This window comes from Pempheris klunzingeri, chromosome 19 (genome assembly GCF_042242105.1).
Source record: "Pempheris klunzingeri isolate RE-2024b chromosome 19, fPemKlu1.hap1, whole genome shotgun sequence".
Classification (NCBI taxonomy): Eukaryota; Metazoa; Chordata; class Actinopteri; order Acropomatiformes; family Pempheridae; genus Pempheris; species Pempheris klunzingeri.
In genome coordinates, this window is record NC_092030.1 from 7820118 (window position 1) to 7845966 (window position 25849).

The following is a 25849-nucleotide window of genomic DNA, read 5'->3' on the forward strand; positions in this document are numbered from 1 at the left end:
TTAAGTTAGTGCAGCAGAACCAAATATATTGTGATTCTTCTCCCTTTTCAGAACTATGGATGTATAAAGCTGGATATAGCATCGGAGGCAGGGCCCAGTTCATTCATATGAAATCTACAATTTATCTCAAATCTTTGAGGATTTGGGATCAAAAAGCTTTTTGATCCCAATATGATGAAACGCAAAAGATCATGAAAGAGACTCATCCATGGATCGATCCAAAAACAAAGTGTCGAGGACTTCATTAACCAGCAGGCTTTGCAGCGGAGTGACATTCCATGTTGCCTGGCAACGCCTCCGGACTGAAACGGACTTGTGGACTCTTGTGGCGACAAGGAGTACAATTGAAAAAGGTAGCCAAAAATAGCATAAAACGTTGACGAAAGTGTTACGAGATACGAGATGACTGAAAATGTATTTGTCTCTTTTATCGCGTTCACTGTGCAGTACTTAACTACATTTTAAGATGAAGAAATGAAAGCAGTCAAACTGACGTTGACCTTGCTAACGTTAGCGGTAAAGGAGTTAAGGGGCTATATCCCTCCGCTCTGCTCTAAATTGTCTAAAACAGTCTAAATGGTCTAAAGCATTTACTTCAGACGTCAAATGTTGTTTCCCCTGAAAAGTTTCCTCTGCCTGTTCCTCTTTTAACTGCAGTGTGTGTTGTAGGTGTAGTTTTAAGATTAAGAAACGAAAGCAGTCAAACTGCCGTTGATGTTGCTAACGTTAGCGGTAAAGGAGTTAAAGGACTATATCCCTCCGCTCTGCTCTAAATTGTCTAAAACAGTCTAAATGGTCTAAAGCATTTACTTCAGACGTCAAATGTTGTTTCCCCTGAAAAGTTTCCTCTGCCTGTTCCCCTTTTAACTGCGGTGTATGTTGTATGTGTAGTTACGTTGCTTAAACGTCCCACAGTGTTTTCTGCATTGGCATTAGCCTCTCTGATCTCTAACGTTAAATCGTTGTAGAAATCACTCAGACCTACAAGGAACAATTAAGAAATCATCCAGAAAGCTCAGGCTGCCCAACGTAATGTTTAAGGACAGAATAAATCATTTTCTGAATTGGAGAAATTAATTAATTAAGGTGGCTGGCGGTGGGTGAGTTATCCGTACATAATCTGCACATCACTACTGGCCATCATTAGTGTGAATGCTGTTCAGCATTCATATTATTGTTATTTTGTGTGAATGCTGTTCAATGGTCTGAAGAGACGCAATGCATTTTGGGGCGGTTGAGTATGACAAGTGAGCCATACTTGCTAATGCTTGCTAATCTAGTATACATCTGGGAATTTCTCGCGTGCTCTAAATCCACATACTATGCAGCTCAAACACACTCCATTCTCAATTTGATGTCATACTTGGTATAAATAGTACGTTAGTATGCCATCCCTAACACAGCCAGTGACTGCCATACTTTTGGAGCCCTAGATTATTTGAAAGAATGCAGGTTTAAGGCACTTCTGCATTTGCTTTACCTTTCAGATCAGGAAGTGGCAGCAAGACATTTCATGACATAGAAAGGGCAAAGAGAATCCGTTTTCAAATTAATCACCCTACCAGACTCGCGATCGTATACCCCATCACTACCCCAATATTGATTCATGACAGGTGGCATCAGGCCAGACGTCAAGGATCAGAGGCTTTAAGAAAAGTCCACCAGTTGGTTCATTGGAGGCTGATGGCTACTTTCAAATGTTTCCTCTCTCACAGGATCTAATAGTGAAAACTCAGTGATGCAAGCATAATGATAACACTATAGCAGTAATATAGTATTATTATACTGCACAATGTTATAATTATTACTATAAATGTGCATGTGATGGATATGTCACTGCCAATACTTCCATAGTAATGGTAAAAATAGTAAATATTATAGTGGATAAGGTTTGTTATTGTAAGCAAGCACTTATCATTATTGTTATTTAAGGACCTTTGGTAACATAATAGAATAAAGTAAATTACACCTTCAGTGAATCTGATCTTGATCCTTAATTTGTCCTGCATTCAGTCACTCCTTTGGCTATGACTGTGGGTGCAAAGGGAACCTGCAGCTGCTGGATGACAGAACTCTGATCTTTATAGCAGGTAACCTGCTCGTCCTGCTGGACGTTTCCACCAAGGAGCAGAGATACATCCGGTCCTGCAGTGGAGGAGGAATCGGCGCCATCATGGTAAGATGGCTGACAAACATGTCATGTAGGTAAAGACACACTCTGAGGCTCCAGTCTGTCTGTGACAGAGTGCAGGAAACACTGATGACATGGACACACACTCACAAGTTCACATTTATTGATGTGCAGCTTTGAAATTGTGCTACTTGAGCAGGTGTATGGGGATGTATACTATTTTCTTATATTTTTAAGTTGTTACACTGCAGTATCAAAGTGTATGTTTTACAGGCAGAATTCCAATACGATTATGCATTATGATATATTGTTAGAGTATTAACTAGGTTTAAACAAGTTAAAGTTCGACTTACCTTCAATTGAAAGCAGCAGTCAGTGAACTCTTTATTAACACACATTTTTACTGAATGCAAATCCTAACTTAACACAGACTACTCATTCTAATTCACGCATGTATGTTAAAACAGTGTTTAATCTTTAACTCCTTAACATGCATTTAAGGGACTACTGCTATTAAAATTGTGTGTGTGTGTGTGTGTGTGTGTGTGTGTTAAGGCACACCCTAGCAAGGAGTACTTTGCTGTAGCAGAAAAGGGCAACCAGCCCAACATCATAGTGTATGAATATCCCTCCTTACAACCGTGTCGCATCCTCAGAGGTAAATAGGTCCCATCGAGTTATTCATTTTTTTTCAAAATTTTATGTCTGTGTTTTATTGATGATCATGTTTTAACTGTCATGTCTGTAGGCGGTACAGAGCGGGCGTATACCTGTGTGGATTTCAGCCGTGACGGGAGCCTGCTGGCCAGCGTGGGTAGCGCACCCGACTACATGCTGACAGTGTGGGATTGGATGCAGGAGAAGATCACGCTGAACTGCAAGGCCACTTCTCAGAGGTCTACCGAGTCAGCTTCTCACCATACAACCCGGAACTTCTCACAACGTCAGGATATGAACACATCAAGTAAAGGACACACTGAATCCTTCTAAAACCCAGTAACCCTGTTAAAGCATTGCTCTGATTGGAATTGTTAGGCCCACGTAGTTACTCCATTTTCCAGTGGATAACTAAGAAAATGCAGATGATGTTAAGTGTGGTAGCAGAAAATGTTCAACAGTCCTCAGCAAATCCATCCATCCATCATTGTCCATTCAGTATTAAGCTGGACCCAGCAGCCAGTTATTTTAGCTTACTTGCTGGATACAGGGGGAAACAGCTAGTCTGGCCCTGTTCAAAGGTATTACGATCCACCTACCTGTCCCTGTTAAGTTCACTAATTAACATTTTTTATACCATGGTCTAGGTGAATACTCAATTCTGATTGGCTGCTGGCTGTCTGTTCAAAAATTGTGATAATGGATACCTATAACATTTCCATTGCATAAGATGGTAGGATGGTAATGATTGTTCCTCGTATTAGTCAGACCCATCAGGCATTACTGGGGAAAGAGAGTCACGGCTTGTGAAAAACTTTTTGGTTGCAAAACGCATGAAAATATAAATGAATTGTCTTCCTTCTTTTCTTTGGCAAATGACCATGGTATAAGCCTCGTCGGGTATTATCCTTTTCTTATCTCGTTTTCACTTGTACAAAAATGGAACAGGAAAAGTTTTTAACTTAAAGATTTTACTGGGGTTTATGTGTCAGTGATTTCCAGGAAATCAGAGAATTATTCCCTTGCACTGATACTGAATGCATTCATGCTGCCAAATATTTAAAACACTTTCTCTGCTTCTCTTTCTCAGGTTCTGGAGAATGGTCAACACATTCACAGGTCTTAAATTGCAAAGGCTTATGGGACATTTTGGGAAAACTCAAGCGACTGACATTGAGGGCTTCGTGGAACTTCCGGATGGAAAGGTCTGTGGCCTGCTGTTCTGTCAGGTTTGGCTTGTACACAAGTCAAGAAGGCCTGGAGATATTTTGAACAAGACTTTAAGTTTACAGCCATGCTGGTGGTTCCTCCAGGTTGTAGTTAGACACAGTTAGACACCTCTGCAGATGACACAGTTGTTACTTCTGCCCTTTGATGCCCCTCGTCTCCTCCTGTCAGATGGTGTCCGGCTCAGACTGGGGGAACTTGCTGCTGTGGGATGGGAATGCCATTGAGGTGGAGATTTGCTGTAAGGGGGGGCAAAACTGCCACGCCGGGATGGTCCAGCCATTTTCCCTAGAGAATGGGGAGCTGATGACGTTTGGCTCTGATGGAGCAGTCCGGGTAAGATACTTGCAATAACGCAACCTCAAAATGCTTTGCTTTTACAAGTAGTATTTTTCTACATGGTTTTTTACCATAATGAACAATGACCTGCCTGTAACTATTTGGTTATCATTTCCATTTCACTGATGTTTTTCATTTTCAACTATGTCTTGTGTCTAAAATATCTTCTGAAGACAGCCGTATTCATCCCTAAAACACTGTCACATTATAGTGATATGTATTGATACAGAGCTCTGGGGCCAAAAACACATGTTTATTTGTAACATTTGCTCTACTTTATGGCAGGCTGTCACTAAAGGATAAGTCTGGCATCAGTATTGAAAATGTAAATGTTTTGTAAGTTTATAGTTTCATTTCTAAAATTAATTTCCTGAAACAGCAGGGCACTTTAGTTTTTAGCTGATGTTACTCAAACAGGAGGAAATAGTGCATTTGTTGGGGACTGTTTTCATTGGTGGATTAATGCACATTTGGTGCAGCAGTACACCAGATAAAGTCCAAACACAACTCAGAGATTGATTGAGAGCACAGGTGCCAAGATTGTTGTTAAATGTTGATTAGGATTGCATTTATTTCTGCCAATGCAGGTGCTTGTCTTTCTGGGGTCCAATACTACACAAATGATTTGACAAATTTCACAAATGTGAACATTAACATTGACAAATGAACTAACTAGAAGAATGTAAAATGCAGCAGAAGTAAAAGACAAAAAAAAGATGTTTCAAGTTTTACAAGGTTAGAAAAATATTATTCATAAGAGTGTTTTTTCAAAATAGTTGACATTTGGAGCTCTTTGTATCAGTAATGTTTTTGATGTGAGTTGGCATCAGGTTCAGGTTTCTCTGTACAGAAATTGGATAATTTCCTTTAGGTTTTCGGTCAGTTTTAAGGGAGTCAGTAAAACCTTCTGACCCCCTGCAGGTCTGGAACGTAGAGAGCATTGACACTGCTGACAATGACCACAACAGCAACAGACTTGAGATTGAGCCTATAAATGAGACTTTGCTCGGACACAACGTGTGCCTCTCCTCTGTGGTGAAGAGCTCCCTGCCTTACTCCTGCCTCTGGTTTGCTCAGGTCAGTGGGTAAAAGGTCAAAGGTCACCGATTAAAACCATCTCTAATACGTGATTGAGCCTCACCTCAATGAAATATCCAAACCTGATATCTCCACTATGTGGTCTTTTAGGATTCCAGTGGAGCCATCTGGAAACTGGATCTTTCATTCAGCAACACGGTGAGTTTCCCACACTGACACTTGTACATTTTACTTTATTGATATAAACTTTACTCTATTCTTGGCCGCCTATGGTGTTGCTATCAACACTTCTACCAGTCTGTGGTTGATGTACAGAAAACTGTGCCTACCCTCACATCAGGGTAGAATCAATGCAATTAGACTGTACCGATTCTTTTACACAGGCAGGTTGAGACACTCCAACGAAAGGTTCTGTACACAATCATGGATTTTACCTTCAAACATTCATGTAAAATCAATTATTATTATTCAAAAAATATATGAATGCAAATAAAATATGCTGACAAAAATTTGAAATATGTCCTCATACTACAATCAGCACTTCATTTGGATTTCCTCTGCATTTGTTCTCTTCATTTTGTTTAATTGGAAGATTTTGTGTGCTGTGATTCTTGTAAGAATGTTGTTTACTGTAAACTACAGTGTTTTCTGCAGCAGGAACACAATAACTTTTGGGTATGTGACAAACACAAGCGATGAAAACTTCTCATTATTTCTTTTCATTGAGGCGAATATAGTGTTAATGGTGATGCGTAGATAATATTGCCTAGTCCTAGTGGAAAGCTATATTCCATGAATCTTACTCTATGATGACATGTTGTAATGAATGAATGGAAAAACATGGTGTATGGTCTGTGTCTGCAGGCTCCTGATCCAGAGTGCCTGTTTTCCTTCCACGCCGGATCAATCCAGGGCCTGGACGTGTCATGTAAATCCCACCTGATGGCCACAACCACTCTAGACTGTGAGTCACACACATTTCCACACCTGCACATGTTTGCAAAGACACTGACAAACACACACAAACACACACTATAACAGATACTCTGTGTGCGTCTGTTCCTGCTCTCCAGGCTCAGTCAAAGTTTTTGACTTCTTGGCAAGAAGAGAACTGAGCAGCATTCGCTTCAGTCAGGGTGGAATTGCTGTCATCTGGGCTCCACTTTCGGTGAGCGTCCCTGTGAAAGTATATCATTCCACAACACATCATGTGACAAAAATCTGACTTCTGGTGTTTGTCTGGTGTTGTCTCTTTAGGTGAACCAGAGTGGAGGTCTACTGGTGGCAGGCTATGAGGACGGGCTAGTCCGTTTGCTGGAGTTGTACGACCCTCAGAGGCTGCACGTGGACACTGGACCCAGCCCCGAAGGAGAGGCCAAGCTGCGCCTCAAACAGGCTTTCAAACCCCATAATGCCCCCGTAACTGCAGTCGCGTATGAACGAAATGGAGAGATCCTCGCCACGGGGGTAAGAGGAAGCAGAAAACAGCAGTTTGTCAAAATGCTTGTTTACTTTAACGAAACATAATATTGCGAATCAATCATCACACACACAAGTCAGCCATCACACATCACAACAAGCAAAGTTTTAAAGTCCTGCAGAAGTTCAGAGTGAGTAAGAGCTTTCTGACCCCTCTCCACTACCTTCCTGCTCAGAGCTCAGACAGCACTGTGTTCTTCTTCACTGTCGGGGAAAAATACAACCCCATCGGCTTCATCTACGTTCCCGGGAGTGGTCTCCTCACTCACATGTAAGTCTTGTCGCTGACCTGCGGGCACTTTGTGTATCTTTGTGATGGAACGATATTGATTCATCTGCTTTCTTTCATGGATTTACCCAGCATGAAAGCAGGCTGCTCATCCTGTGTCAGAGTGGTCATGTGGTTGAGGTGGGGAGTCCTGATTCAGAGGCCTCGAGGCCCACCAAAACCTTCCTGATGCCTGACCTGCCCAGCAGATCTTTCAGGTTCAGAAGCATCAAATCTCGAATTAAGGTCAGGGCTTGGTCTCTCTTATCTTTTAATTGTATGTGTCCCGATTTATGGCTGTATTACATTATATTGTTGGTAATCTAAGTCATAATTACTCCTGATGGCCACTCCTTTCCTTCATTCCCTGCTGTCTTAAAGTTTATTTAAAGGGATTGCTGCATGACTAATGAAATACCTGTAAGCTGTATTTGAGTTTCAGACCAATTGCGTTTAAATGTGTGTATTTGTGTATTTCAGAGGGAGGAAGAAATTGCAAGACGTCAAGCTATGAAGGAGAAGAAGAGAGAGAGAGAAGAGAGGCCGAAAGAATCAAAGCAGCTGGATGCAGAGCAAGAGAAGGAGGATGAGTTGCCTGCTAACTACATCCCCGATACTCCAAGTCCTATCTATTGTGGCTTCTACTCACAGCCTGGCCAGTTCTGGCTGTCTATGGTACACAGACACGCACACCCTTACACACACACAAGCACAAAGGCCTGACATTAGCATGCGTCTTGGGTGGTCAGCTCTATGTGTGTGTGTTTCCACCTGGCATTAAAATGCGTCTGCACTTGTGTCTCCAGTGACCACTTGTGATCAGATCTCACTTCCATGCTCTGTAAATAAATCCAAAATGCATCCTGTGATCCTGTGATGTTAATGGCACGTCTGAGCAGGGCCAAAGAAACACGTACACACACTCACACAGGAACAGGTCACTTTTGGGGACATTACATAGACTTACCCTAACCATAACCATTACTTGCCTAACCCTAACCCTATCCTTAACCACTGACCCAAAAATGAGCTGCCCCCATTTAACTGGTATTCAGTCTGAAATGTGTCTCCAAAGGTAGACACACAAACACACACGTATGCTATACTGTGTTTCTTGTCATTTCACAATAATATCTCAACAGGAGACAATCATAACTAGAATGTTCAAGACATTACAAAAGGATCATCCATCTTGAATCAACTGACGTAGTCAACTTACCAATCAAAATCACAAAGCGAGGAATTTTTACACCAATGTTTGACAGTCATACAGGGAGAACAATGAAGACACACAAACCAATTTCATAGACCCACAGAAGAAGAAAATAAAGCATTCAGTAACTTTGTGGTCTCCCTGTTCAGGGTGTCAAAAGGCATTCTTGGAGATGTAGAACATGAGAAGGTGGAGCTATCACTACTTTACATGATAATGATAATACTTAATGAAAGAAATAATCTAAGAAGACTATGGGTTTTCCCGTAAAGGCTGAATCCATTTCTCTTTTCGCCCCTCTGCAGGGAGGCTTTGACTCAGGTTTCCTGTATCACTGTAAGTTCTCTGAAAACCAGGACCAGGATCCAGAGCAGAGGCAGGATGAGCCATTTGACTTCCGGCCAATCCACAACACAGAAGATGACCCTATTCGCTCCGTCAGCTTCAGGTAGCCTGAGGAAAACTAACAAATCAGTATTTTTTATATCAACAACCTCATCAAATGCCTGAATGTAACGTGAAAATGATGTTGGTAGTGCTAAACACAGTTGAGGTTTTACAGCACATTTATTGCATAGTGCAGTCCTTTATCTACCCTGTTTTAAGCTATAGCAGGCAGGTGTTTACAGGAGGAGAGGGAATATTGGACTTACATTGATCAGGTGGACACAAGCACAAGTCCAATGGGATGATAATGAAGTAATGTTGCTCTGTGTTTTCCACATGTGTAAAAAGTCAACTGTGTGCTTAAATGTCAGCCATCCTAGTTTTATAAGGCCTGTTGTCTGTCAGCCTGTTTTCCTGCCTCCTAGTGGCCAAAAATCCAATGCAGCTTTAAGTCTATCAAAAGTCAACACAGAAAGACTGTTAAATGAAATTGGGTCAGAAGTCAAGGAACATTTTTTGGGAGGTAAACTGATGAGCCTCCCTCACATGGAACAACAATACTATTACCTGTTTAACGTTTCCTTCCGGGTGTTTTGTAGCTCCAACAGGCAGCTGATGTTCTGCGGCATGCAGTCAGGCTCCATCAGGGTTTACCCTCTGCAGCCCGGTGACCAGCACCTCACCTCCATGCAGGCCTTCTGGGCTCTCAGCGTTCACGACAACCAATATGGACACGTACGGCACATCCGCTGTGGCTACGATGATCACTTTGTGCTGACGGCAGGAGAGGACGGGAACATCTTCTCCTTCAGCCTGCTTAAACCAGAGCAGTTACAGAAAAGCCCACAGAGAAGGGCCAAGGTTCCTTTACCCAGGGTCAGTCCATATTTTATTAACATTTTATTTCTTTTCTTTCCTGTAGACTTCATCTTTGATGGGCCACTTTGGTCCAGACTGATGGAGCTTAACAACTATTGGCTGGATTGTCATGAAATTTGGTACAAATATTCACGGTTCATCCAATACTTTGTCTTAGCTTTCCACACCACGAAAGATAACACAAACCACAACGATAACGATATGAGCATCCACACTGATGAACGATAATGTTCTGTAAACAATGGCACCAAGTACTCCAGGGGCCAAATGCATAAAGCTCTGTGTAGATTCATTACTAAAACTGTGTGTAAGCCTATGCACAAAGACAGAAATGTGCCTATTAGTTTCATCAGATTTACAAAGCTGCACATTTGCATGGTTCAGGATTTCGGGGTATGGTAAAGTGCAGTTTGGCCAAATAGATGGTAGTAGATGAGCATGAATGAAAAAATAATATCATCTTGTTCATATATTGTTCTGACAGGTGGCTCTTGAGAATGAGGAATCAGCCCAGGACATTGAAAACCCAGCAGCCTGCAGGTGAGTGTGAATATATTTAGAGATAAGTTGGTCCACTTGCTCTCTGTCTCTATTTTTGTCTTCTGTGTATCTTTAATGTTTCTTTCTTTCTGCGTCTCCAAATATGGAAGTTATTTGCAGTAGAGAACTGTCTGCATTTTATTCTTTAGCATTCATTGGAATTTCTTATATTTAACTCAATCTATATTTTGGTGTCACTGTAACTCATCAAAAATCATTCAAGTTTTGTCTAATGTTCTAATCCTCGGCCCCACCCCGGCTCCCTTCAGCCTAGAGACGGATAAGCAAAACCGTCTGCGTCAGGAGGCTGAGCAGAGGAAGGCAGCAAAAAGGAAGAAGCTGGCTGAGCTCAGGAAGAAGTATGAAGAAGTGTTGAGAGTCAACCAGGGCCTGCCTGAACAATTTCGCCTGAAACCACAGGTACACACAACCACACACACACACACACACACACACACACACACACACACGTACACATACATACCTGGGTTATCCATTTCCGTCTTATTTGACAGTTTATGTCACTCTCACTAAAATGGCCTCACTTTTGTCTGGTGTGTGTGTCTGTATGTGTAGGAGCTGGAGCTGACCCCGTTTTTTAGAGAGCAGGCAGAGAGGATGAGGGCCCAGCAAGAGAGACAGATCAGAAAGCAGCTGGCCTGGGAAGAGGAGCGCAGCAAGATAGCACTCAGCAAAATGCAGGAGCTGTACTGACTAAACACACACACACACACACACACACACACACACACAAACAAACAGACACACACACAGACATAATTCATATTAATTGAACATTAGAAGAAACCCACTTGCAGTGTAAGTGGCCTAAATGTTGTCTATGGTAAGATAAATACATTTTCTAGTTCATCACACGTTTCAGCTAAGTTAAGAGTAGAACACAAAGGTTTTTGATGTTGCAAGATAAAGGAACAGACGAGCGTACAGGTTTAACATTTCCAGATGTTCTGGAAGTTATTATTGATAACAAAAGACTTGATTTGCTTTCAGGGTCAGGGTAACTAGGGGGACCATAGTGGTTACTGTGGTTGCCATCCGCACTGACCACAGAGTGTCCACCTACCCTGTGCCGGCGCTCACTGAGCCTTCAGCCCGGCTCGGACATCAGAGCAGATCCAGCTCGCCCAACAGAGACGGAGCTGCAGCACCAAAAGTCAGTAATGAGCCAAGCAGAGGTGAACCTACAAAAGACAGCAGCAAATCAAAAGGTAGGAAAATATTTGTGTATTTGATTTTAACCACACATCACAGACATGCTTGATCCATCACTTGTGCGTGTTTTCCAGAGGAGCAGGTCCCTCTGGCCCCTCTGGTGACTTGTCCAGCAGGGACACATCAGACAGGCTCTTCTCTGAGTTCTGGTGCCGAACTCATAGAAAAGCCTGTCTGCAGAGCCAAGCCTGCAAAAGACAGCAGCAGATTAGAAGGTAGGAAAATATTTGTGTATTTCTTTCACCTGCCAGAGACATGCTTGACCCATCACCTGTGCGTGTTTTGCAGAGAAGCACGTGCCGCGCCCTCCGGTGGCCATGAGGATAGGTCAGCAGGTCAAGAGGCTCAGCAGGGCTGCAGAGAATGCTGAAAAAGCCCGAGCTGAGATGGAGAAGAGGCAGCAGGAATGGGACCAACTGTGAGTGTAATGTCCAACAACATCACCTCAGGCCTCTGGGCTCATATTAGATTTATGTGGCATTGTCAGTTTTCTTTCATGGTCATGATATTTTCTGTATTAATCTATTAAAAATGCAGGTCAAGGCCAGGGTCAGGGTTAGGGTTAGGGTGCCAAGTTAACCAGCTAGGGATCTCAGGGGCCAAAGTAAGTCATGGGCCTCTACTGAAGCTATTGTGATGCTGGTGAAAAACTGAAGTGGATTGTTGGTGTCTCAGTTATGCAGAGTTGTCAAACATGAACCACGAGGATCCACAGGATGTGCAGGCCATTCTTGAAGTCAAAGAGAACCTTGGAGACTTAAAGCTGAAGTCAGAGTTTGCGGTGCCAAAACACCTGAGGATGAACGCTGAGAGGAAGGAAGCAGAGCTGATAGACCTGGAGCAAAATGTACACACAAACACAGACACACATTTGCTAATACTAATACTATACATATTTGAACTTATGTTTCAGACTCACAGGTGTCATCTCATGAATGGTGCACATATGTATTGTTCCCTTTCGCAGAAAACGTCTCCTCAACAACATACAGTATGCTTCTGAAGCACAGCTGCAAACTGTGAATGTGTGTCAATCAACAGTCTACTCAAGAAATTTCCCTGTGGATGTAGTGTTAAAACACTTTGAGTGGTTGAATAGAGTAGAAAGGTGGTGTACATGTACATTTACCGTCTAGATACCGTCTGTGCTCATTTGATATTTGGTAAATGTGGAGCTGAAAGTTGATGTCAAAGTAAAAATGCCAGTAATTGCCCAGTTAAAAGTCCTCAGTTGTGCACAATTGATATTTTTCTTTGTTTTATGTGGTAATTAATTGAATATTGTTTTGTTTTAGATAGGTGGTGAGACAAAACAGAACATAGATGAAGTCACTTTGGGCTTTAAGAAACTATAATCCATATTTTCCCCTATTTTCTGACATTTTATAAACCAAACAAGTACTTGATTGATTAATCAACCAATTCATCCACAATGACATGTTTCAGCCCCTAGCTGTGTGCAAAACATAGTATACATATTAAGTTAACACGAGGCAAGATTTTATGTGAAATGATATCTGTGTCCTCAACTTAAAAGCCTTTAGATCACTGCAAAGCTAATATCTATGGACATGTATGGGTTTTGGACTGTTGGTCAGACAACCAAGAACACTGGGTTCTAGAGACTGATGATATGCATTTCCCACACGTTTCAAACTTTATAGAACAAATCATTAACAGAATAATTAAAAAATAATCCATGATTGAAAGAACAAATTCATTTATTGACTCAGTCCATCCCACCAGATCCATAGGAAGAAGACTGAGATGAATGGATGGATCGTGGTGTTGGGGGACTCCAAGGTTCGCCTGGTGTCTCAGTTACGAGCTCAGGCTCAGGAGGTCCAGAAGGTGCAGCAGCATTTGGTGGCCCATCTCCACCGCCCTCTGCCCGCTCTGCCCACTATACTGCCTGAAGAAACCCCAGAGAAGAAGCTGCAGTACAACAAGGTCATCCTGGAGCGATACAGGATTCTTAAGGAACAGAGGTACAGGAGCCAGATTTTAGTTTGAACCAAGACCGAGAAGGCCAGACTTAGATGAAAGTAGAGGAAAAACACTAGCAGATCTTTATCACTTTGGACTACTACACTTCTGTAGTCTTTAAAAAGCTCTAATTGTGTCAGCTTTAGGCTTCACAAAAGCAGTTACAACAGTGACTTCAACTCATGTCTCATTGCCACCAAACTGCAGTTTAACCAGGAGTCTGAGCCCCTCAGTGCAGGTGTGTCAGAGAAGCTCAACATCATGCAGCACACTGGAAGTAGGCATGGCAAAATATGGAACATTTCAAGACGTAATAAAGTGTGATCTGAGATAGAAATCTGTCCTCGTACTAAACTTAAAGCTCAGTTAAACCAGGTCTGCCGTAGGTTTAACTTAATTTAAACCTCAGATCCGGTGACCTTGACTTCTGAGGGCACAGCAGGGGGGCTTACGTAGTCATGCAACTTTGACCCAGACAACAAAGGTTTAAGCCCGTCGTGAACCTTAAACCACACCTAAGATCACAGAATATTAGCTGCTGATTCCATATTGTTAAAGGTTTATCTATCTTTATTTTCAAACAGGGCCCGGACCTTGGGGAAGGGGGAGCGAGATGGAGCCACAAGTGTATTGGAGCAGCTAGAGAAAGAGATGGAAGGAGAGGGGGAGATCACCCAGAAAACACGTCAGTCATATTCAAAATATGATAAAGCCACTGTCCTACGCAGAAGGAACACGTTTTGGAAAATGAGGTATTTTACAGCGCTTCATTATGCTTCAAGTTCAACAGGCTTTACCTGTGTGTGTGAGAAGAAAAGTGCTAAAGCTCTGAAGTTTCAGTGTGACAGCCTTACCCAGAAGGTCATACTCTGTCTCTGTGTGTCATCTGACATGTTGCTGCTCTTTTGGTTTTTTATTTACTTCTTTTTTTCTTGCTGGGCTCTGCAGCAGGGATCAGTGAAGAGCAAACGGAAGGCAGCAGAGGACAACGTGGAGTTAGTCTACAGAGAGAAACAGCAGAAAATCAATGACCTGGATGTGGTGGTTACTCTCAGACTGAGCCAGGTAAACAGCCAAAAACTGTGGAGGTTCACAGATGACAAAACAAATCCAAGCTCTAGTCTACACATTTGTAAGCATATTTTTGGTAACCTTTGAAGACGGTTAGCAGTGTAGTACGAACAGTTGAAACCTTAACATAAGATAAAGCAATATTGGTTAGCAATAATGGTATTATTCTCCATGTAATCAAGGACATTTAAACTCACTGCAGTGCGTTTTACTGTACTAACTGCCTTTGAACCATTATGTGTCAATGGAGGTGTTCTTGTGCATTGGCTTCAAACACATACAAGCCTAAAGAAGACAGGTAAAAAAGAATTGACCTTTTATTTTTGTGTGTCACCATCAAAACAAGCCCGCATTTGCTTATATTAGACAATCCTGACCAGAAACCAGAGCAGTGGGATGGTGTCTTCTGATTGGTGCCCAATCCCCAAGATTTCAATGAAGAGGTGAAAATCCTGCCAGTATGAAAATGACCATAAGAAAGGACAATTTATTTTCATTAGAAATGTAGATAGAAAATCAGGACATAATTAAAATTTCAAATAAAAGTCCACTTCACAATTCAGGGGATCATTTTCATTATTGACTTATCTGTTGATTATTTTCTTGATTTAGAGATTCATTGTTTGGTCCAAAATGTCCGAAAATGATAACTGGAACCACTTAAATGATGAATTGATTTTTTTTCTACTGACCATTGGTAGCTCTATTGCAATTTCATCGTCAGTGTCAAGTTTTGTTTTTTCAACAATTTGTCGATGAATATTCAATTCAATTTCATATTTAATTTCATGATCACTATGGCAGTAGTAATGCATGTTCAAATATTCCAATAAAATTTAAAATTAGATGTTTGAAATTGATTATTTTCAAATATGAAGTGACTTTATTGTAATATTGGCATCCCTGGACGTCAGTACTATACTCTGCCTTTGTCTCTTTCCCTTTTAGATTTTGATTTCACATGCTATATTTCGACATTTTATCATCACCTGAAATTACTCTGTCCTTTTCTCTCCCTTCCACATTCTTCATTCATCTACCAGATTGAATATGTGATGGCTCGCTGCTGTCTGACCTGAGGTCAGCATTGCTGGTGGACAGGGCGGAGCTGAAAAGACTGCAAGAGCGCATCAAGCAGCTGCAGGTGGAGCTCTGTACTATGAGGCCCACCGTGAGTACAACAGACTTTTCTTTTCTGTGGACGCCAGAGTAAAACATGACATTTCCTATAGCCCCTCGGAGGCGCTACGAGTGTCAGTGAATATTGTCCTATATATCTGTTCAGGGCCGGACTCTCATCAAACATGATAGATTTGGGCCAGATTTGATCATCTACAGCCGAGTTATAATCCACTTCCTGTTTCATGGCGAGAACCGCAGTTTGAGGCTCTGCCGACGCCACGCTGTTACACTTTTGTACAGCATTTTGATAACTTTTCATCATTAAGGCGTCAGATACAAGACTGCCAAATTTGAAGTGGATCGCTTCAACCCCCTCAGACTAGTTCATTTATGATCCCTGTGAATCGCCAAAAATGCACGAAAAATGGAATACGTTCTCTGATTTTGAAGTAACTTCAGCTGGTGTCATGTCAATTTGAATAAGTCTATAAACTACTGTTCACTCTTTTTTGCTTGAGATTGAGGCTTTATTATATTATTTTAATTAAGTCATTTTAGTTTTTAAAAGAACAAGAACAAAAGACCTGTACTAGAAGTTGAAAACAAATGTTTGGAAAATGTTTATAAACTGTAGTTTACATTTTGTTTTGTTCAAAATGACAAATTCTAAATTGTGGAAAGAAAAATTTGCAGACATATTGCATGTTTTTTCTAGTACATGGATTTTTGAAGTGGCCCTCCTCTGTAAGATAACAATGCTGTCAGTGGCCCCAAGCCAATTTGAGTTTGAGACCCCTGTGCTGAAGGATCATTTAATTTTCGGAGTTGAACCACATCTACAAAAACTTCAAGAACCTACCTGTCAAAGGTGTATTTTCTTTCTATTTTTTTACCATTTAAGATGCCCCAAAGAACCCTTTTTTGATGGTTGTTTGAGGCACCTTTGTTGGTTCTATATGGAATAGGCATATAGGCACCTGTTGTTGAACTTATCTTTGCACTTGTTGTTCTTGTTCTTTGCTGCTGCAAATTCGCGATTTTCCCCAATGTGGGACGAATAAAGGTTTATCTTATCTTATCTTAATACTTAACAGAAAAGGTTCTTTATAGAACTTATATTCTAAAGGGTTATCAAATATATACACCCTGATGAATGTTGTACAGTGTGCAGACATGTTTTCTCAAATAATTCTCTTTGATGTAAAAATGATCCAGAAACAGTATGGTGGTGCATGTTGACCATCATTCACTTGAGTCAGTCAGATAATGATACTGTTAGATTTATTAAATACTCGCAGCAAATATTGTTGTTGATTTTTTTATTTATTCATTTTTCATTCAATTATTTTAACAGTGGGAAGAAACCGGAGCCCCCGGAGTAAACCCAACTAAATACAGACACAAGCAGCAATCTCTTCATCTATGAACCAACCTCCACAGCTGAAGAGAGCGCTGCTTGTGTCGTTGATTGTAAATGGCGGTGAGGTCAAGAAGGGGTCTGAACATCCTTCAAAACATGTATGTTTCTCACCCATCTTAGACTGAGTGAAAGTGGGTGAGAAACGTACATGTTTTGAATGGTGTTCAGACCCCTTCTTGACCTCACCGCCATTTACAATCTTTTAATGTGTCTCGCCGAATCTTGGACAAACCGTCTTTATTGGACCTAGTCTGTTTCAATCGTGCTGTCTGAGGAGAGCTCTTTTTAGGGTCAGTGCCACCTCCGATGATCGGGGTCTGAGGTGGTTGTGGACTGTATTGGGTCTGTTGACCTGTAAGCTGAGGCCTAGCTGGGATGGGTGGCAAGTGTAAGTCCTGGCGTGGTGGGATGTCTGGTGGACACGGTGTGAATTGACCCTCACTGCCATTTAATGTGTCTTTCTCCTGAGTCTTGAGTATACGTTAATCATTGTTTCTAATCTGGTTCAAAGATTCTGTCTGACGAGAGCTCTTTTTAGGGTCAGTGCCACCTCTGATGAGCGGGGTATGATGTGGTCGTGGATTTAATTGGACCTTATCACCTGTAAGCTGAAGCCTAGTCGGGATGGGTGGGAGGCGTATATCCTGCCGTGGTGGGATGTCTGGTGGACACTGTGTGAATTGACCCTCACTGCCATTTAATGCGTCTCTCTTCTGAGTCTCAAGCAAACACCTATATCTGTTCCTAATCCGGTTAGAAGATTCTGTCTGAGGAGATCTCTTTTTAGGGTCAGTGCCACCTCTGATGAGCGGGGTGTGAAGTGGTTGTGGATTGTCTTGGGTTTTATGGCCTGTAAGATGAGGCCTAGCTGGGACGGGTGGGAGGCGTAAATCCTGGCGTGGTGGGATGTCTGGTGGAAACCGTGTGAATTGACCCTCACTGTCATTTAATGTGTCTTTCTTCAAATATTCTGTCTGACGAGAGCTCTTTGTATGGTCAGTGCCACCTTTGATGATCGGGGGAAGATGTGGTCGTGGATTTGATTGGACCATATGACCTGTAACCTGAAGCCTAGTCGGGATGGGTGGAAAGTGTAAGTCCTGGCCTGGTGGGATGTCTGGTGGACAAGGTGTGAGTTGACCCTGTTTGGCATTTAATGTACGTCTCTTCTGAGTCTTGAGCATACGTTCGTTATTGTTCCTAATCTGGTTGGAAGATTCTGTCTGAGGAGAGCTCTTTTTAGGGTCAGTGCCACCTCTGATGATCGGGGTCTGACGTGGTTGTTGATTGCATTGGGTCTCATGACCTGTAAGCTGAGACCTAGTCGGGATGGGTGGGAGGCGTAAATCCTGGCGTGGTGGGATGTCTGGTGGAAACCGTGTGAATTGACCCTCACTGTCATTTAATGTGTCTCTCTTCAAAGATTCTGTCTGAGGAGAGCTCTTTTTAGGGTCAGTGCCACCTCTGACGATCGGGGTCTGACGTGGTTGTTGATTGCATTGGGTCTCATGACCAGTAAGCTGAGACCTAGTCGGGATGGGTGGGAGGTGTAAATCCTGGTGTGGTGGGATGTCTGGTGGAAACCGTGTGAATTGACCCTCACTGTCATTTAATGTGTCTCTCTTCAAAGATTCTGTCTGAGGAGAGCTCTTTGTAGGGTCAGTGCCACCTCTGATGATTGGGGGAAGATGTGGTCGTGGATTTAATTGGGTCTCATGACCAGTAAGCTGAGGCCTAGCTGGGATTGATGGGAGGCTTAAATCCTGGCGTGGTGGAAACCGTGTGAATTGACCCTCACTGTCATTTAATGTGTCTCTCTTCAAAGATTCTGTCTGAGGAGAGCTCTTTGTAGGGTCAGTGCCACCTCTGATGATCGGGGGAAGATGTGGTCGTGGATTTAATTGGACCTTATGACCTGTAACCTGAGGCCTAGTCGGGATGGGTGGCAAGTGTAAGTCCTGGCGTGGTGGGATGTCTGGTGGACAAGGTGTGAGTTGACCCTGTCTGGCATTTAATGTGTGTCTCTTCTGAGTCTTGAGCATACGTTCATTATTGTTCCTAATCTGGTTGGAAGATTCTGTCTGAGGAGAGCTCTTTTTAGGGTCAGTGCCACCTCTGATGAGCAGGGTCTGACGTGGTTGTTGATTGTATTGGGTCTCATGACCTGTAAGCTGAGACCTAGTCGGGATGGGTGGGAGGCGTAAATCCTGGCGTGCTGGGATGTCTGGTGGAAACCGTGTGAATTGACCCTTACTGCCTTTTAATGTGTCTCTCTTCTGAGTCTCAAGCATATACCTATATCTTTTCCTAATCCGGTTCATAGATTCTGTCTGAGGAGAGCTCTTTGTAGGGTCAGTGCCACCTCTTATGGTCGGGGTCTGAAGTGGTTGTGGACTGTATTGGGTCTGTTGACCTGTAAGCTGAGGCCTAGCTGGGATGGGTGGCAAGTGTAAGTCCTGGCATGGTGGGATGTCTGGTGGACACTGTGTGAATTGACCCTCACTGCCATTTAATGTGTCTCTCTTCAAAGATTCTGTCTGAGGAGAGCTCTTTTTAGGGTCAGTGCCACCTCTGATGATCGGGGTCTGAGGTGGTTGTGGACTGTATTGGGTCTGTTGACCTGTAAGCTGAGGCCTAGCTGGGATGGGTGGCAAGTGTAAGTCCTGGCGTGGTGGGATGTCTGGTGGACACGGTATGAATTGACCCTCGCTGCCATTTAATGTGTCTTTCTTCTGAGTCTTGAGCATACGTTCATCATTGTTTCTAATCTGGTTCAAAGATTCTGTCTGACGAGAGCTCTTTTTAGGGTCAGTGCCACCTCTGATGAGCGGGGTATGACATGGTCGTGGATTTAATTGGACCTTATCACCTGTAAGCTGAAGCCTAGTCGGGATGGGTGGCAAGTGTAGGTCCTGGCGTGGTGGGATGTCTGGTGGACAAGGTGTGAGTTGACCCTGTTTGGAATTTAATGTGCTTCTCTTCTGAGTCTTGAGCATACGTTCATTATTGTTCATAATCTGGTTAGAAGATTCTGTCTGACGAGAGCTCTTTTTAGGGCCAGTGCCACCTCTGATGAGCGGGGTATGACGTGGTTGTGGATTTAATTGGACCTTATGACCTGTAAGCTGAAGCCTAGTCAGGATGGGTGCCAAGTGTAAGTCCTGGCCTGGTGGGATGTCTGGTAGACAAGGCGTGAGTTGACCCTGTTTGGGATTTAATGTGTCTCTCTTCTGAGTCTTGAGCATACGTTCATTATTGTTCCTAATCTGGTTAGAAGATTCTGTCTGACGAGAGCTTTTTTTAGGGTCAGTGCCACCTCTGATGAGCGGGGTATGATGTGATTGTGGATTTAATTGGACCTTATGACCTGTAAGCTGAAGCCTAGTCAGGATGGGTGGCAAGTGTAAGTCCTGGCCTGGTGGGATGTCTGGTGGACAAGGTGTCAGTTGACCCTGTTTGGCATTTAAAGTGTCTCTCTTCAAAGATTCTGTCTGAGGAGAGCTCTTTGTAGGTTCAGTGCCACCTCTGACAATCGGGGTCTGAGGTGGTTGTGGACTGTATTGGGTCTGTTGACCTGTAAACTGAGGTTTAGCTGGGATGGGTGACAAGTGTAAGTCCTGGCGTGGTGGGATGTCTGGTGGACACAGTGTGAATTGAACCTGTTTGGGATTTAATGTGCGTCTCTTCTGAGTCTTGAGCATACGTTCATTATTGTTCCTAACCTGGTTAGAAGATTCTGTCTGACGACAACTTTTTTTACGGTCAGTGCCACCTCTGATGAGCGGGGTGTGAAGTGGTTGTGGATTGTCTTGGGTCTTATGGCCTGTAAACTGAGGCCTAGTTGGGATGGGTGGGAGAGGTAAATCCTGGCCTGGTGGGATGTCTGAGGGACACGGTGTGAATTGACCCTCACTGCGTTTTAATGTGTCTTTCTTCAAAGATTCTGTCTGAGGAGAGCTCTTTGTAGGGTCAGTGCCACCTCTGATGACCGGGATCCGATGTGGATTTAATTGGATCTTATGAACTGTAACCTCAAGCCTAATCGGTGTGAGTTGACCATTTTTGGCTTTTAATGCGCGTCTCTTTTGAGCCTGGAGCATACGTATCTTATAGTTCCTAACCTGGTTAAAAGATTTTGTCTGGCGAGACCTCTTTTTACGGTCACGTCTGATGAGCAGGGTCTGACGTCGTTGTTGATTGTATTGGGTCTTATAACCTGTAAACTGAGCCCTAGTCAGGATGGATGGGAGGCATAAATCTTGGCATGGTGGGATGTCTGGTGGACACGGTGTGAATTGGCCCTGACTGCCATTTAATGTGTCTTTCTTCAAATGCGCTGTCTGAGGAGAGCTCTTTGTAGCATCAGTGCCACCTCTGATGATCAGGGTCCGACGTGGTTGTGGATTTAATTGGATCTTATGAATTATAAGCTGAGGCCTAGTTGGGATGGGTGGCAAGTGTAAGTCCTGGCGTGGTGGGATGCCTGGTGCACACGGTGTGAATTGACCCTGTTTACCATTTAATGTGTCTCTCTTCTGAGTCTTGAGCATACGTTCATTATTGTTCCTAATCTGGTTAGAAGATTCTGTCAGAAGAGAGCTCTTTTTAGGGTCAGTACCACTTCTGATGATTGGGGTCTGAGGTGGTTGTGGATTGTATTGGGTCTGTTGACCTGTAAACTGAGGCCTAGCTGGGATGGGTGGGAGAAGTAAATCCTGTCTTGGTGGGATGTCTGGTGGACACGGTGTGAATTGACTCTCACTGCCATTTAATGTGTCTCTCTTCAAAGATTCTGTCTGAGGAGAGCTTTTTGTAGGGTCAGTGCCACCTCTGATGATCGGGGTCTGAGGTGGTTGTGGATTGTATTGGGTCTTATGACCTGTAAGCTGAGGCTTAGTCGGGGTGGGTGGGAGATGTAAATCCTGGCGTGGTGGGATGTCTGGGGGACACCGTATGAATTGACCATCACTGCATTTTAATGTGTCTCTCTTCTTCCGAGCCTCAAGCATACGCCAAAATTTGTACTTAATCTTGTTAAAAAATTCTGTCTTAGGAGAGCTCTTTTTACGGTCAGTGCCACCTCTGATGACCGGGGTCTGAGGTGGTTGTCGATTGTATTGGGTCTTATAACCTGTTAACTGAGCCTTAGTCAGGATGGGTGGGAGAAGTAAATCCTGTTCTGGTGGGATGTCTGGGGGACACATTGTGGATTGACCCTCACTGACATTTAATGTGTCTCTCTTCTGAGTCTTGAGCATACATTCATTATTGTTCCTAATCTGGTTCAAAGATTCGTTTGAAGATAGGGTCTGTTGATCTGTAAGTTGAGGCCTAGTCAGGATGGGTGGCAAGTGTAAGTCCTGGCCTGGTGGGATGTCTGGTGGACATGGTGTCAATTGACCCTCACTGCCATTTAATGTGTCTCTCTTCTGAGTCTTGAGTATACGTTGATTATTGTTCCTAATATGGTCCACCATTTCTGTCACAATAGAGACCTTTGTACGGTCAGTACCTGTGGTCACCATGGTCTCCTGCAAACATGGTGTTGAGCCATCTTCAGATTGCCAAGTATACAGTTTCTTCTTTCTTTTAGGTCCTGGGTCAATCCAGTGCAATTTAGTCATTTCAGATGACAATTTCTGATGTGATATTTTCTTATGATCACCGAATAATTCTCGTTCCCGGTCAGCTCTACGATGCAGCCAATATTCTATTTCTAGTAGGGGCCATGGAGTGGTTATAGACTCAGTGAATGACATTGAATAGTTTGTTGTCTCTGTCTCTGCTTCGACTGCTTCTTCTTCTTCTTTCAGCTCCTGGTCAGCATTGTTTTCACAGCTGACCTGCATAGCACCCCAATAGTCTTTCCCAAAGATGCCTATGCAGCAGCCCGTGTCTGTCCAAAGCCGGATATTGCAATCCAACCCAGCAGTAACTATGCTGGGTATGCTGCTACTACTAGGGACATACTGAACACTCACCACCATTGTGGGGTGAGATTGCCAGGAACCCAGCAGAGGAGGTGGACACGCTGACACACGGCGCCTACTTATCTCCTCAAATGGCCCCTTTTCTGTCTGGTCTTTAAAACCATATTCTTGAATGTCCCACACATAAATCTTCCCGGTACTGTCCCCAGTCAGTAGTATCTGTTCATTGACATCAGTCGACATGGCGGTAATGACTGCATCTTCATCTTCCACTGCCCTGAACTTTCCTAACAGGCCTCCCCTAATTTTAACAGACCAGGCTTGGATGTAGCCATCTGTACAAGTCAACAATGTTGCTGTGTTAACATCAATATCCCTGGTCTTTAGACATATAACAAAGGGACTGAAATCCATTGCATTCTCATTCCCAGTCAGAGGTCTAGATTTCTTATGCCACAGAGTTATCCCAGTGTTTCCGGTATTTTTTCGAATCTCCTTAACAGGCAGCGTCCCTGTCTGGCCTTGATGTTTTTTGAATAATAGCTGTATTCGAGGGTTCTGAGGGACATCGAGCCAGTAGAGAGCCGTTGCAGTTTCGGCATCCCAGATAACAATCTTTCCATTGCTCGAGGCAGTAAACAGAGTGTCATGGTGCACATCCATGGAGGAAATGCCATCTAAATAATCATGCTCCAAATATCTGTTGTCATATCCCTCTAGATCCAGGTCAAAAATGGCGTGGGACTTCCTTCCAGACACAAACAGCCTATTGTTGAAGGAAGCAATACATGTCACTTGCCATGGCATGGTAACAGGAAGAACTCTAAGCTCTGTTCCACTGTTAAAATTCCACAGTCTCACTTTCCTATCCTGGGAAACTGTTATCAGTCTGCGCTGTGCCCCATCAAATGCCATGGTGGTAAGCCCCACACACTGGACAGGAGAGGCTTTAAACTCCATGACAGCCTTTCCCGTCAAGACATCCCACACTGTCACCACACCATTCAGGCACACAGAGACAACCTGCTTGTAAATGTTGTGATAGAGAGTAGAACACAGGGGCTTGTCATGGGATGTTAATGCGTTTCTAAAAACATCTGTCCCTCTTCCAAGATATTTTCCTATATTTGTGTTAATCAGGAATAATTCATTGTTGTATGCGTTAAAATATATAGTGGAGATTGGGACCATTCCCATACCTTCAACCAGGAGGCTTTGCCGACAGAGCAAGTCATCCTCAGACCATACACGTATGTTCTTGTCTATGGAAAAAGTTGTGAATATTTTGTCTTTGTGATTGAACTCAATGTGGGTGATGGGTTTAACATGTCCTGGTAATTCGCGCTCACAGGCCGTGGTTTTGTGGGGAAACCAGACCCTCAGTAAGCCATCTGCACCACCTGTCACCAGACGCTCAGCCATAATGGAGTATCCAACACAGGTGAAAAACTCCTTATTTTTACTGCTGTGAAAGACTTTGGTGGACACGCTGGTCTTGAATTCCTTGGGTAGCGCAACAAGGGCCATGGTCATGGATGAACTGCCACAGACGGCGATTGAGTCAAGTGTTGGAAAGTATCGGACCTGAGAGCAGATATCATTAAACATGTCGACTTTTACACATAGAAAGTCCTTTGAGGGGTTTTTTAACAGGGTTGACACATAAAAGTCTCGCTGAGTGGTTCCTTCGTAAGCTTTGCTGAAGAAGAGGCCATTTTTTTTTACATCGTACGAGATGAACACGGTCAAAAAGCCTCTTACATCCCCTAATGAAAACACTGCTTTGGTCCCATTGGACCAGTAGTTCATAGTTTCCACTATGTTGTCCTCTATTATTAAACAATGAACTAAACCAAACAGCTCAGGGAACACACTAATGCCATAGATCAGCACCTGTCTGTCAGTAGTACATATAGCCAGCTGATGGAGATCACTGAAGTGGACCATGTGGTTAACATGCAGTTTCTTTTTGTGCGAAAAAGGAAGTTCATTACTTTCTTTTAATAACTTAATTAGGTATGAGGTGTCAAAGGTGTCTGTCCACGAGTTTAAGATACCATTTGTGGTAATAGTCAGGTATTGACCTCTCTGGTAAGTCCTGGTTTGTCCTACTGGAACACAAGAGTTCTCATTAGCTTTGTCCTCATAAGGACAGAAGAGCAGAGCAACGATTGCTCTATGTTGATTCAGGGATATCATTTTCATAGGTTTGGGAAAGGGTTGATTTTTGCAGTCCATTTTTTCTAATGCCTTATTTTTGTTCACAAGGAAGTCCAGCAGCTCACCAATGTCCACAGTTTTATCGCAGTTTGTGTCAATCTGCATGTGGAGGGCTATGAGGTCTTCTTTACTCACAGTACCGTACAACGTCTCCATTGCAACACAAAACTCCTCCATATCCAACCCTCCACCTCCATCAACATCAGCCTCTCGAAACAATTTAACAATCTCTGGGATATCTTTAGCACTGAACATCTTTCCTGTATTTGTAAGGTCGCCCATGGCATCCTCTTCAGGTTGCTCTTCTGTGTCTCTCTCCATTGATACTGCGTTGTAACCAATTAACCAGTGAACCAGTGTTTTCGTCTTGGTGACGTTTGTTGAAATGAGAGAATTCCTGTTACACCTTACAAGTTATCTAGAGTTTTGTGTGAAGATCAAAGCCACATTCTAGAATGATGTCATAGCTTTGTCAGGAAAATCTGTCATCACAAATTCAAATAAAAACAAAACTTCAAAAAAAAAAAAAAAGCATCTCTAACAAATTGTCAGTAAAAGCACTGCTGCCAGGATACAGACCGAGCATCCTGATGTATTCATTGTGATATCCCCTCCCATCTGACTGGCTTTACACGGTATGTTGAAAATTAGCAAGGTAAATGAATAAGTAAAATAAAGGTAAATAAATACAAAATGTAATATACACTAT

The 25849-nt window shown here is 43.0% G+C and overlaps 2 protein-coding genes across 2 annotated transcripts; one reads left to right on the forward strand and one right to left on the reverse strand.

Annotated features, from left to right (window-relative positions):
- The first annotated feature begins 208 nt into the window (after positions 1 to 208).
- Positions 209 to 18647, forward strand: LOC139219217 (cilia- and flagella-associated protein 44-like). Its single transcript, XM_070851022.1, is given in 31 exon segments — positions 209 to 353; positions 2088 to 2176; positions 2687 to 2789; positions 2880 to 3020; positions 3023 to 3095; positions 3879 to 3993; positions 4187 to 4351; positions 5276 to 5431; positions 5543 to 5590; positions 6257 to 6356; positions 6466 to 6560; positions 6650 to 6859; positions 7048 to 7120; positions 7123 to 7142; positions 7233 to 7385; positions 7620 to 7814; positions 8658 to 8800; positions 9339 to 9615; positions 10103 to 10158; positions 10428 to 10578; positions 10735 to 10865; positions 11176 to 11354; positions 11466 to 11606; positions 11680 to 11809; positions 12067 to 12238; positions 13138 to 13379; positions 13962 to 14062; positions 14168 to 14238; positions 14326 to 14449; positions 15492 to 15619; positions 18621 to 18647. Coding segments are annotated over 31 exon segments (3954 nt in total).
- A 3492-nt stretch (positions 18648 to 22139) lies between these two features.
- On the reverse strand, positions 22140 to 25461 carry LOC139219218 (WD repeat-containing protein on Y chromosome-like). Its single transcript, XM_070851024.1, has 2 exons — positions 22834 to 25461; positions 22140 to 22181 (listed from the first exon to the last, which is right to left on the reverse strand). Exons 1-2 carry the CDS (start codon positions 25459 to 25461, stop codon positions 22140 to 22142), a joined length of 2670 nt encoding a protein of 889 aa, XP_070707125.1.
- Between the last annotated feature and the right edge of the window lie 388 nt (positions 25462 to 25849).